The 13,577-nt window shown below is 42.1% G+C and overlaps 1 protein-coding gene across 2 annotated transcripts in view; it reads right to left on the minus strand.

The window, feature by feature from the left end:
* The window catches only part of LOC120802681 (rho guanine nucleotide exchange factor 12-like), a 42,139-nt gene that overhangs the window by 3,501 nt on the left and 25,061 nt on the right, over window positions 1-13,577 (minus strand). Inside the window, exons 13-33 of one of the 2 annotated variants that reach the window (XM_040150753.1) lie at window positions 13,460-13,558; window positions 13,282-13,324; window positions 11,869-11,974; window positions 11,576-11,713; window positions 11,439-11,471; window positions 10,926-11,040; window positions 10,293-10,398; window positions 9,764-9,997; window positions 8,122-8,272; window positions 6,844-7,010; window positions 6,603-6,749; window positions 5,174-5,259; window positions 4,493-4,618; window positions 3,583-3,697; window positions 3,342-3,442; window positions 3,081-3,158; window positions 2,790-2,865; window positions 2,353-2,520; window positions 1,318-1,405; window positions 1,153-1,233; window positions 973-1,052 (exon numbers count right to left, since the gene is read on the minus strand). In XM_040150753.1, the coding sequence (XP_040006687.1) occupies window positions 973-1,052; window positions 1,153-1,233; window positions 1,318-1,405; window positions 2,353-2,520; window positions 2,790-2,865; window positions 3,081-3,158; window positions 3,342-3,442; window positions 3,583-3,697; window positions 4,493-4,618; window positions 5,174-5,259; window positions 6,603-6,749; window positions 6,844-7,010; window positions 8,122-8,272; window positions 9,764-9,997; window positions 10,293-10,398; window positions 10,926-11,040; window positions 11,439-11,471; window positions 11,576-11,713; window positions 11,869-11,974; window positions 13,282-13,324; window positions 13,460-13,558 (2,338 nt within the window). Of the gene's footprint in view, window positions 1-972; window positions 1,053-1,152; window positions 1,234-1,317; window positions 1,406-2,352; window positions 2,521-2,789; window positions 2,866-3,080; window positions 3,159-3,341; window positions 3,443-3,582; window positions 3,698-4,492; window positions 4,619-5,173; window positions 5,260-6,602; window positions 6,750-6,843; window positions 7,014-8,121; window positions 8,273-9,763; window positions 9,998-10,292; window positions 10,399-10,925; window positions 11,041-11,438; window positions 11,472-11,575; window positions 11,714-11,868; window positions 11,975-13,281; window positions 13,325-13,459; window positions 13,559-13,577 lie in introns of both variants that reach the window. The other variant, XM_040150752.1, reaches the window with a different exon arrangement.

The raw sequence follows: 13,577 nt of genomic DNA on the forward strand, positions 1-13,577 counted from the left end.
GGATATAAAGAAAGTTTGCTCGATAGTCACCAAAGGGCACCAAGTGAAAACTGTTTTTAATTATTATATTCATGCAAATTTCATGGATTTTTCAATTAAGTCTGTAAAGATGAGACTTTATTGATGCCTGAGGGGAAATTTCAAAGAACAGATGTTTGTTAGAAAACAGTGAAACAATGCCACAATGTCACACTTTCCCACAGCTCACAGTGATGTCTGAAAATGACTTTTTTTTGTGCAGTCTTGCTTGAGAAATTATTTTTTCGGGACAGGCGAAAGGGACACGTGCATGTGTGTGCTCTAAAAGCAATGGGAAGTTAGTTGTTGTGGTTTGTCCCGCTGATTCGGCCCACTTATCAACATTAATTCGTATTATTAACATTCATTCAAGATGGACAACGGAGATAATGATCGTCACACTGAACTTAAAATATGTGTATCACGTCTGCGTGTTCAGATTTGACTTACGAACCTATGAACTTGACTTAGCTTGAGTTATGACTCAAGCTAAGTCAAGCTAAGTCAAGCTAAGTCAAGCTTGAGTACCGGAGTAAGAATTTTGATGGAAATTGCGTCAGTCGGTTGCTAAAGGTCTTAAAATATCTAGACTGCCTCCACGAGCTGCGCGTCGCAACCAGTGCTGCGGCTCCATCTGCTGCTGTGACCGACACTGTGACCCCACGACATCGTTATCCTTTGTCCATCACAAATAACTGTTCGGGAAACCTGCTTGGAAACCAAAGAATAAAGACGCTCATTATGACTCCAGAACTTGGCCTGAGAATCATCACGTTTTTATGGTCTTCTTCAGTATCAAAGTAATCGAGTGATTGTTGTTGTTACATTCATGGGTAAACTGCAAACGGGAACTTATAGTAGCTAACGTAGCAAACTTTTGATGCCAATATGCCAAAATGAATAATTAATCGACTAAGCTTTTCATTCCACCAAAGCCGCCTGTCGAGTGGATACCTCCACTGGATGTCCCGTTAGGATCTTTGCTCGGCCGGGGCATCCCACGGTTGATGATCTCAATAGCATCCCGCTCGGCACTGAAAAACAACCCCATTGGAAACAGTGAAAATGAATAAATAAAATAAATAAATCTAACGATAACATCAGTGAGCAAATCGGCAGCGTCAGTGGACTCACTCAGACTGAGCTGGAGGTGTGTCGCTGTTGTGAGGTTTGGCCTTCATGGCCTCAGCGCGTTGTGTGATCAGACACTGCCACCTGGATAGACAGAGGTGATCCAGCAGGATGAGACAAACAGGTAGACAGGTGACGTGCTGCCGTGTTCTGTGGTGCAAGACTCACGTTCTCTGGTCCGACACCGTCTGAGCCATCAGCTCGTAGATCTGAGCCCCGTTTTCCGACATGGACAGCACGAAGAAAGACTTGTTGTCTGATGAGAACAAAAACGCAACACTGGTTATCGCACATTACACGATAGTTAGATATACGTACAGAATTATTAATGATGACTGTATACACAGCAAGTAACGTGACATACGCAAACCATTCAGAGAGCAAAAGAGCTGCGCTAGTGGCTGTGTGAGGGTGTGCTTAGGTACAGCGGTGCTTTGAGCCAATGTTCAGCTGGTAATTTTTACAAAGCTCACCGTTTTAGCTTGGCGTGTTAGCATGCTAAACATCCGCCAATTAGAACTAAACACAGAGCAAAATTTGACCTGACGTTTGTGCAAGATGAAAATTTAAGAGAAAAGTCATTACACTTCATCCTGTTGGGAACATGAATGTGTGTACCAAATTTCCCAGCAGTCCATCCAATAAACCACAGAGAAAAAAAAACAAAAAACACAGATGTGGACCCCATGGTGGCGCTACATGAAAAGTCATCAAAGTAAAAAGTCACTGTCGAGGTACCATGACGCAAATTTTGTGCCAATCCATCTCCCGCAATGTATATTGAGATATTTCACTGGCAAAATCTCTTTGAAAAGTTTGACCTGCTGGTGGCACCAGAATAAAAGTCAGGGCATCATCAAAGCGACTTAAAATTCCTCCTATGGGCGCAGTGGATATTTGTGGTGAATTTCCAACAATAGTTGGAAAGATATTTCACTCAAAATCAAAACTGTCGACCTCAAGGTGAGGATGGAAGTCAGGGAATCACCGATATTCTCGGGATTCATCCTCAGGGGAACATGAATGTCTGTACAAAATTTCACGGTAATCCATCCAATGGTTGTTGAGATATTTTGGTCTGGACCAAAGTGTTGGACTTACTGACAGTTGCCATCCCTGATTCACTAAAGAGAAAAGGTTCAGTGCACATACCAAAGTACAAATACAGAACTGAAAACGTTCTGAAGTGCGTGCGGTTCTCACCAGTTGCCACTGGACGGACCAGCACAGTGTTGAGTTTGATGACGGGGCTGAAGATGTGCTTGGTGTCAGTGGCGCTGGCCAGATTCTTGCCGTGGAACTTGAGGACCAGACGCTCGTCCTGTTTCTGCAGTAAAACCAGAATGTCCTCCAGGAGGATTGTGTACAGCTCTGAAAGGAAGACACTGGTGAGGAGGCTACTCCCAGACACAAGCCGAGCTGTTGCATTGTAGAGGTTTCTCCTCTTAGGCAGCCATCTCTTTCAACTCATTTCATAGTGTAAGAAAAAAATAAACTTGCTAAAGATCAGACACTTGCGAACATTCGGTCAAACTACCCAAACTAGCCGTTCAAGCTAACTGTTGCTGGAGTTGATATTTCTTTAATATCTGCATGTCCTCCTCTTAGTTTATACTGCATTCACAGATTTCTTTATGTACCAATCGTTTTGTCTTTATTGACTTTCCAGGAGAGAGGTCCCTCATGTACCATCTTCCTCTTGGTCAGGTCCAGATTCTGCAGGAAAAGAATCAACTTCCATTAAAAAAAAAAAAAAAATACAAATACAAAGAGCAAAGCCTCATCAATAACCTCAACATCTCGCCATCTGCCGTGACTGGATATTGGTCCAGAATAAAAGCTTCTGTACTACCGTGTCTCCCACATTCATGTACAGTTAACAACAGTTGTTTAATTTGTTTTTGTTCTGTTTGTTTTTAAATTTTTCTTACCTTCAGCTCCAGGATCACGGGGTTTTCGCTCTGTTTGAGTGACAAGAGATCCAACCTTCTTTGATACTCCTCTAGCCTCTGGCGAGAAAGAACACAGCTCGTTAAATACTTTCCAACCACTGGGAAACCGGCAAAATACAAAAAAAAAAACCAAACAAACCTTGAAATAATAAAAAAAATATCCCCAAACCTCCAGTGTAGACATAAATATAGCTTTCACCTTGATTGACATATATTTTACTAAGAGTCTAATGTCCTCACCTGTTTATTCTCTGCCTCTTTGACAGCCTGGTTGACGTAGTTGAGGATCTTTTTGCAACATTCGCCGGCCTTCTTCACCTTTTCCCTCTCCTCACCATCCTCTGTGGGAAGATAAACAAAAACAAAAAAATTGGTGATTAAATAAAACCCCAAATATCTGTCACTCTCCTTGGGGAATGTGATGAGCAAAACAATAGTTGGATACTTGCTTGCAGTCCTTTTTTTTTTTTTTTTTTTTTACCTGTGTACTTAGCAATATTGTCCAGCAGGAGCGGGTATTTGGTCAATCTCTGCATTTCTACGGGAATGATGTCTTTGAGCTGCAGCCTGCGACACAGACGGTTGCTCTCAGCTTCCTGAAGACGATAAGGCGGAATGAGGAGGGTCGATAACCTTATAACCTATATACAATGATTAACATATCTAACCTATATTTAGGGCTCATTGTGATTTGTGTCTTCTTGCAATGAGGGAGGGGTTTGGGAAGAAATAAAATAAAAAAAAAAAAAAAAAAATTGAAAAAAAAAAAAAAAAAAAAAAAAAAAAAACAAAAAAAATTTGAAATTTTTTTGGTCAAAACTTAGGACATTGAGCCTTAGGTAAAGACTAAATGAGCGTATAGAAGTTCCCTACCAGCTGGCCTCAGATGAATCAACATATAAATATATAATCAATAATAAGAAGACCGGTGCTGGCTGGTAACCAATAGTCCTATTAACATAGTTATAACATTAAAAAAGAAGCACTGTAACCATTTTCAGGAAAACTCAGTTTCAGTGATGACATTAGTTGTTTTTTAATTGCCCTTTATGTATTACAATGGAGTAAAATTATTCAGCATTACACAATTAAGCATGAAACTTCACTCTCGACCTTGGATACACAATTAATTCCTTTTCTCATACTGACTATTTCTTCACATTATTATTATAGAGGGAATGATTTTTTTTTAAATGCTGGGAAAAGGTAGAGAAGTCGACCTCTTCCAGGGTTAAAATACACTCACTGTATCTGCATGTACAGTCTTGCAAAATAACCCAGTCAAAAAGGAGTCATCGTCTGCTGTTTGTCTGAAATATCATGACTCTCTTGCCAAAAAAAAAAAAACTCCCACCCTGACAACAGACTGCGGTGCATTGTCTTGCGCTGACCTGCATGAATAAGTTGAACCTCTGGTCTTTCTTCTGCTTGGTCTTGATGAGCTCCAGTGCAGACGGCTGGTTACTACAGAAAGTTCCCACCGCTCTTTTTATCTTCTCCTCTTCCTCCCCGCTGAACTGGAAGCAACACATACATACATGAGATTACATATTCGGCCATTTTCGTGTTTTTTTATTATTATAAATCTGAATTCCAATGGATGCACTGTAAATTCCCAAATTCTGCCTGATCAGATACAGGCCTTTATTTCCCTTTTTTTGTTTTTCTTACTTATTTAGCATGGATTGTAACCTACTACCGTGTTGTACTGTGGCATTATTATTATTAGTGGATGTGCACTGTGCAGTTTGGTGCATCTTTATTATGTTGTTCATGTAAATTTTAAGAGAGATGAAAACGAAACTTTTAGGCTAACTTTGACTCAATTAGAGTTTTTTGTTTTTTTTTCTTATGACCAACGAGCACTGTCCCTACACTGTCCTTGTACTTGGGTTAGGATGTGGTAATCCTAACATAAGACCCCCACGACACAGGATTTTGTACTAAAACACTCTGCCTAAGGAATCCTTTCGTAATCGGCTTGACTTTCAGTTCTCCTCAAAGTTTCAGGTGTGCCGACACTAAACCGTAGCCTGTGCTGAAGCTTTAAATTTGCCCGAATAGAAACCTACCCATGCCAGGAGATCCTCTCCAATCTGACCCATCACCGATGTCTCGCTCCTCTTCCTGCTTGCCGTCATTTGCTCTGTGACAGAAACTGTGGAACACAGTGAGAGGAAATTCTGAAATAGAAACAATCAGTGGCTCGTTGTTGTCATCAGTTAAGGTCGTGCACCAATCCTTTCTTTATTGACAACAAATTGGTAAAGCACGTTTCTGAAATGTCATGCAAAAAAAAAAAAAAAAAAAAACACTTAAAAAACACAATAAAAACATCCAAATTACAAAACTTCCTAGTGCCAGCCCATGTGACCCTTCTCTTGTGGAGGTCCCACTCATCTGGATTCCTTGAGATCCAAGCTCCCCGCCTCCTCCTCCTCCTCTAATTTTCTCTAATTATGTCCCCTCCCTTTGGTCGGACTCCGCCATGTTTCCAGTCCCCGTTCCTTTCTGAAAGGGTTCACGGTGTCATTGCTCTTCTTACCACCCGTCGTGGGCCCGTCGACCTGCCCCCTTGCACGCACAGTAGATCCTGTTTGTCTCTACGTCGTGCCAATCTTTCTCTTTCCACTTCTTCCTGGGCTGAGCCTGATCCTGGCTCGTTTGGTCAGTCAGTAAAGCTCTGGTACCAATAGTACGGTACTGGATAAGGACGTCGGATCTACGGGACTTTGCATTTACAACTGGCATTAATGAGCATCCGCGTTATCTAAACTCCGCCTGCGTTGCGATCAGATCTCAGCGTGCAAATTAGTTAGGTGGGGTTGGCGGACACTGTCAACAAAAACGGGGCCTCGCACATCAGGGGAAGCAATGCCACAGATGGGTGTCGCTCGTTTTTTAAAATCACCTTAGAATTTTGTAAACATAGGCACAGTAAAAAAGTTCAGTCTTTATAAGTTTAAATGCAGTAACTGATCAGCATCAGACTTAAGAGTGTGCAGCTTTCCTTTTTTTTTTTTTTTCCCCTCAAGTCGCTGGATTCCAACATCTGGTCTTGTAACTTTGATTTGTTTCCCAGCTGCTGTAATGAGGAGGTTGCGACATGACAAACAGTGGAATTTTTTGGCTGAATTGCTTAAGTTATCGTCTTTAGAACAAGCTCATGGCTCTTAAAATAACCTTAAGTTACCTAAAGTAACAGCGTAAAAACACAGAAACTCGGCAGCTTCTATTGAAAACGTTACTGTATTTATACAGGTAATCATCAGGTTTGACGACTTACAATTGGTGATTTAAAACCTGGGTTAAGTCATGATGATCAGATACAATACGTTTACAGATCACTTTTTTTATTTCATGTAAGCTTTAGTGAATGGTGTTATGAAGAGATGAGAAAGCAGGAAGGGGAGAAAAATCACAGAGGTGCTGAATTCTCTGACTTGCGCTCGGCCCTGTGCGGCGTGGAGAGTAGTGGGGTGTGTGTGTGAATGACGTTACCATGCAGCTGAATGATTTCCTCCAGGTTAATGAAGATGTGTCTGATGTCCTCTGGGGGGAGGATACCGTCTCTGTTCAGCCTCTGGTAGAAAACACAGTCCAGCACCTTCAGCATCCGCAGGTGGGCACGCTCAGTGTAGAACAGCTCTGGGGGCGGTTCGAGGAAAAGCGTACGGCGTGAGGGGAATACAGCGTTACTGTACGTCGCATTCGGAAAACGCGCGACGCGTCCGTGACTTACCGTTGATGACCTCCTGCCGTTTGATCTCCTGCGGCGTCAGGCTCGCCAGGACGCCTCGACTGACCAGGCTCTGCCAGTTCAGAGGGTCTTCTTCACACTCCACCTCACCTCCCTGGTCGTCTTCGCTCTGGACGTCGGCCGAGCTCACCGAACACTGCACCTCCATCCTACTGCCGACCAAAGACGGGGGGGAGAGAGGCTTTTAAAAAAAAGCTTACTGGGTCTTGATCGAGGGTTTTACAAGCTGTTACAACCACTGCTGTCATGTTAATCTTTAATTACTGCATTAAACAGTAAGAAGAAAATTGATACAGTAATTCTCTCCTACTGTGTGAACTGAAACGATGAACTAATCTGCAACTATTTTGATGATCCATTTGTCATTTGAGTCATTTTTTAAGCAAAAATGCCAAAAAAGAAAAAAGAAAAAAGAAAAAGACAGGTTCAATCTTCTCAAATGTGTAGACTTGCTGCTTCTGTTTGTCTCCCATGACATTAAACTGAATATCTAATATACCACCTGGGGCTGAAACGCATTTTTCATCATTTTCTGACATTTTATAGACTAAATCAAATACGACCCCCGGTTTGATCGATCGTGAAAATAATCGTTAGTTGCAACCCTACGTTAACGCCCTCTCTCGTGCTCTCCTGATTAATTCCAACTGAGCATGTACTTACAGCTGACATTTGGCAGCCAAGGGAAAATTACCCCTCTTATTACCCCTGTTATTTGCCCCTAGAGGTGGACATAACAGAGATCAGCAATTCATAATAAAAAAGGTCTGAACTTCTACACTGTTGTTTTTCTGTTTTTTGCTGGGGTATTTTTTGTGCAGTATATGTCCTCTAGTACAGTCCCATCCTACTGGATGGATATGACTTTTATTTTAATTTTATTCACTGGTTTAAAATCAAAATCTGTGCTGGTGTACTGTTACAGATTATTTAAGAATCGGTTGTTGGTTTTTCTATCACGTGTGTACTTTTCCTTTAGATGTGGTGACTTGGCTGTAGCTCGTTGCACGGCGCTTTCAAGAACTATAACAACCTGGTAATCTCCGTGTCCGTGCGTCCAGCTGCTATGAAAAAAATGTAGTGTCCGCTCTTGCTCTCTGTTGTACAGTTTTCTGCAAGCGTGCTAAAATGGATCTGCATTATCATTAATGCAAGAACCATGAATGCTGCTCATCATGTCGTACAATATACAACAACTGCCTCTCTTGTGTCCCCGGTGGAGGGGGACTATTAAAGAGAAAATCCAAACACTGTAAATACCTGAAAGCCTCCTGATCTTCCTCCTGTAACTGCTCCAGGTTGGAAGGGCTGAAGTCAAACTGAGTGCCGGTAGGACTGAAGACGCTTTCCTGCTGGTCCCCTGACTGCGGACTCTCGCCCAGTCTGGGCTGGATGGAAAATGGAGACATATCTGTAGAGTAAAGAGAAGAACGGTACAATAAAGAGGAAATGAGGAAAGGAATGTGCTGTAGGTCTGACTGACGGGTCTGTGTATCATCCGTTCATTCAATTATTTAATTCAATCTGGAAAACAGAAATAAAATAAGAAATGTGAGTTGATGGATGAGCTCTGCAACATAATACTTGTGTCTGTTTGGGTATTTATCTTTATGAAGGAAGTCGTCTGGGAATAAGGGAAAAATTAGTGAGTTCGTGAATACATCACTTAATGTCACTGTAGAACGTACAATCATCACGAACGGGCTCCGTGGAAAGAACAAGTGTTACCCCTTCCTCAATAAAAGTGATAATGTGTGGGATGTCCCACTTTGTAAACAGGGAAGCTGACACCCCTGTAGGGTCTGTATCCTTACAATGCTTAGCCTGCCGTAACATGTAAATCAGACTATTTCTGACTAATACGTGCGGTTAGTTTCAGTCATCAACAGTCATTCTCCTCCACTGGTTTATAAAATTTAAACACTTCAAAATGAAAACGGCAAAAAAAAAAACGGTGCCTCGAAATGTTTGAACGGACAGATGATACATGGACCTTTATGCTAATCCAGAGTCCATGCAAATATTCCTGTATTTCCATTTCTGTCTTTGGTGAGCTTTTAAAGGAAGAAGAAAATATACATTTTTTTTATATCCCTTTACTTTTTACTCTCCCTGGAGTAGGTTTGTGGTAACCTTGCTGTATTTCATCCCAACTAATAACTGGTATTGCTGTGGTACGGCTAGGGTACCCGTAGTGTGACTTATGCATCTGCAACTGTTCTACTCGTTTGTTCATCTCCCGTGGTCTCACGATTCCCATGAGGATTAAGTTCACTGTTAAGGAAAAAAGAAAAAAAAAATCTGCGATTTCAAGAATAAAGTCCAAATATCTTGACAAAAACAAAAGTTGTAATGTTAGGAGAAAAAAAGTTGTAATTACCAAAAAAAAAAAAAAAAGATTCCAAATATTATGTGAATGACGTTATATTTAAAAAAAAAAAAAAGTCAGGTAAAAGGGGCCATAATACTCCCATTTAGTGCTATAGCGTCGAATGATACTACACAGGACACTGGTTCCCAACCTGGGGACTGAGATTAATCTAAAGGGTCACAAAATGTTTCAGTTCTGTTTGTTTTTGGCGTTTCTTATCTTTTTGTTGAAATACTTTAGTTTGTCTCTTCGGCTTTCTAATAATTATTCCAATGAAAAAATCTGAGATGGAAAAACACTTTGACCAAACTGTTCGAAACTTATGGAAATACAACCTGTCACAAGGGACAAAAAATAGTGAACTACTGAGCTACAGTATCACTGTCATGTTCCAAATAATATTCCGATAGTTACTTGTTTTGTTTAGCATTTTTCAAAGGATCCCCCTTAGGGATTAATTTGCGTCTTTTTCATCTGGGAATGTTTAAAAAAAAAAAAAATCTGTGAGAAAGAGAAACGGGAACTTCTTACTGGAGTCCGAGTCTTGTCCGCTGGTCTCCGAGGCCTGACCAACGGGGGAGCTGTGTGTAGGGGAGGCAGTGGAAGGCAAAACATGGGGACCGGTGTCTGATCCCTCACTGGGCTGTAATCCACGGATCCGTCCGGGAGCCGCGGCGGAGGAGTCGGGCTGCTCGGAGATGCCGAGGGGCGGCTGGGAGAGCTGCTTCGGTGAGCGCTGCTTGTTGAGATCCACGGCCTTTCCGACTGCACACAAGCGTACACGTGCAGAGCGGTAGAGAAAACATGGGCGGGCAGATATTGAAAATCACACACACCGATAGTATGTATGAATGTAGGCACTGAGATACACGCAGTAGATATGACAAACTGTCAACCTCTGTGAAAATGTTTAGATTTATTTTCTGCAGCACAGGGACAGAATTTTACCGGATTTTACTGGTTCATTACAGTCGCAATAAATAAAACTTACCTCACGCCGCGTGAAAGGTGATGGGGTGTGTGGTATCTGTGATGTTTTAAAACAGCAGAACTGCCTCACCTGAAGTTGAATCCACTCTGCTCAGGCGCCTGGGCGGGCCGAGGATGTTGGGAAACCGAGGCTTTTTCACCTTCTCCTCTCCCTCCTTCTCAGGCTTGATACTCTTCTGCTCGTCGAAACAACACACATTTGTCTGTGAAATGTTCACTGAAGAGGCATTTCAAACATTTAAAAGCAGTTATTTTTACTTCCAGCCTCTCTAACACCGTGCTGTCATTCAAATCAATGATTCCAAGCCAATCGTAATCGAAAACTAATAAAAATCATGTGTGAAGCATTTTATCCGACGTAACACGAAAACAGTGGAGCACAGTTCACTGCGTGAAATGTCTTTCCTTAGTTTATATCTTGCATAGATTTTTCATATCGTGACAATATTGGAAAAATACTCTCTTCTGCGCTGTGACACTGATGAACCGTATCAACCATCTCCAATTCATAATCATCCACCTATAACTTAGCACATTGCATTTTTTTCATTTTTGTTCATATTGTATCACGGTCTAATGTGAAATTCAATGTTACATGTACACATTGGTGCAGATGATAGATAAAAAGCAAAATGTATAGCTAAACCAAAATAGATAAATAAACATATTTGTGTCTCCCTGGTTCTGCAGAGGGGGATCGAACCTTAATCTTGGGCAGGAAATTGATCCGCGCTCGTTTATGTTCAAGGCCGCGCGGCTCCTTCACTTTCACCCCGAGGTGCTTCATATAGGTGAGAACCACGTACTGCATCGTCTGGCTGCAACACGACAGGACACACAGTCAAGGAAAGAAGCAGGTTGGGTTTTTTTTTACTGTGTGGCAAATATTTACAAATCTTAAGGGTTCAACTCTAGATTTTATTAATCTCTACCATTATTACACACACACATATTACTTTTCTATCAAACACTTGATATATTACATACTTGGGACTCAGACTGCTATTATTACAGTCATCTTTTAAGGTATTTTCATGCAATGTAGCATAAATGACATTAGAATTTAAGCACTGACAAGATGGTCTTTTTCTAAAGTTAGCGCAACAGTAAAATATCTGCACAGAGACTGAAACACCTCTGGACAGACAGACAGACACTAACTGCTCCGCGGCGGACTGATGGCGTAAAATATAAAAAAAAAACTCTCTCCTCTTACCCCTTCTCCTCTTCTGAGGGCTGTGACGTCAACCTGTAACAAGCAACTCGGGGTTAGCACACACACACGGTCGTGTGTGGAATATAAGAATGGAATATTCACGTGCTTTGCGTTAGTGTGCGCGCTCAGGGACTCACAGGACATCCTCGATCCGGGAGATGATGTGTTCAGCGCAGGAGCATTCCTTCTCCAGGGCCTGTTGGTCCTTTCCGCGCTCTACGTCCAGCTTAGACAGCTCGTCTTCGGCCAGAGTCAGACCCATGCTGCGCTTCTGTCTGCACAGATAGACACAAACACACAAATGACGCCACACATAGATATTACCTTAGGGGCGAACGTCCTGTCAGGAGGTTTCTGTCGGGACAGTTACAAAAAAAGTCACATCCTCATTGTCAGAACAGTTACTCAGTGATGTGACCTGAAGTCCTACCTGAAGTCCTCCAGGTTCTTGAGCAGGTCTGGTAGGAGTGTGTCCTGTAACATCTGGGTGTACTGTTTGCAGAGCTCCTCCGGGATTAACTCCAGCCTCCGCTTCTCTGTGGGGACCACAAACACACACCCCCAAAAAAAACAAGTCAACCTGGGGACATCTTATCGCAACTCTTAGCTTTCACCAGGAAAATGAAATAGTTTCTTGTGTTTCCGAAACTGCTAAAGAGAGTGGGCACAATAATACTGCACGCCTGCGTCATTCTGAAAACCACTTCATCCATCCATTTGTCCATCAACACTTTGAACTACTGGCAAGATTCTTAATCTGAGGTAAAATACTGTTAACTCACGGTGGAGCTGCACCAATCCGATATGCCGACCTTATTAGGAGGACTGAGTACTGGCTATGACATGACAGATCCACATTAAATACATTTTTCTTCGTCAGTGTCACTATAAGATTCGGTTTTTCCCACTGGTCTCATGTTCCCTTACGTAAAAGGTTAATTACGTAAGTTCCGCACAATGTGTTACACAGATTTTTGAATTTGGGAAAAAGAAGAGAGCAGTGGTTTCGGATGCTGGCGGAAAACTTGCATCGGAGCAGTGCATCCCTAATTCACGGTTCACTCACTACTTCCTAAAAACTCCGACCACATCTCACATAGTGTTCAATGCAGTCAAAAGATTTCTAGCTGATGTGTTTGGCGACTTCCATTTAGTGCCACCGTCAGGTAAAAATGACCCATTGTACAAAAGAAGTAATAATAATGGCAGATAAAATGTACTGATCACATTTATGCCAGTAGGAGGATGAACCCTTTCCCTTCGGACGCTTCATGAACTTTCCCTTCGTGCAAACTGCAGGACAAAGTGTCGCCAGAATATCTCACCGTCTGTCACGACTGCCACGAAGTTTGCCGATTGAGGAATACCACTTTTATACTTTTATAACTCCATGGTCTTTCCCCTGTTGTGCCACCCTCGGGACAACCTTTTCGTTTTTTGCCCCGCTACGGGTGGGGATCGAATCATCAGTTTATGTGTTTAACATTGTGGGCGTGCAAATGAACCAAAGCCTCCACTAGCCGCAATTTAGATCAAACAGTACCACAGAAATATACGAGTGTGAAAATGTTATCTTTTGGGGGGTTTTTTTGAAATTTTTACATACTTTTGTGAAAGCAACTGCACATTGTGAACAACTGCACCGGAACAACCCGTATCATTAAAAACATGAAGCTGGTACCTACAGATTAGCTACATCACGGGATCAACTCTCCCAACATTCAATCAGGGGTCTGTAGCCTATTGACTCGGATGTTGCGGACAACGCGATAACCAGCTCGTGATTCTCAGCATAACAAGGAAAGAAATCAGAGACAGATTTCAGCGTCTCTCTGTTTCATACCCAATTCAGATGAAACTGTCTCCGGCACTGGTACTTTAAGATTCTGGGGGAAAAAAAACAAAACAAAAAAAGGCAGTTCAATTCAATTCAATACAAACAATTCAAGAAGTCAGAAAGTTGGGCAAAGGGCAAAGAAAGTGACTGAGCAGGACAAAGCAAAGAGAAGACAGGAACCTACTGCTGTTCGATCCATGAAGAGTGAGTGGAATTCCATGAAGAAGCGTCGGCTTTCTTTGGAGCTGGTCTGCTTGTGCATGTCAGCGTAGAGATAACACAGCTATCGAGGGGAGAAGACC

This window comes from Xiphias gladius, chromosome 17 (assembly GCF_016859285.1).
Source record: "Xiphias gladius isolate SHS-SW01 ecotype Sanya breed wild chromosome 17, ASM1685928v1, whole genome shotgun sequence".
NCBI classification, from domain to species: domain Eukaryota; kingdom Metazoa; phylum Chordata; class Actinopteri; order Istiophoriformes; family Xiphiidae; genus Xiphias; species Xiphias gladius.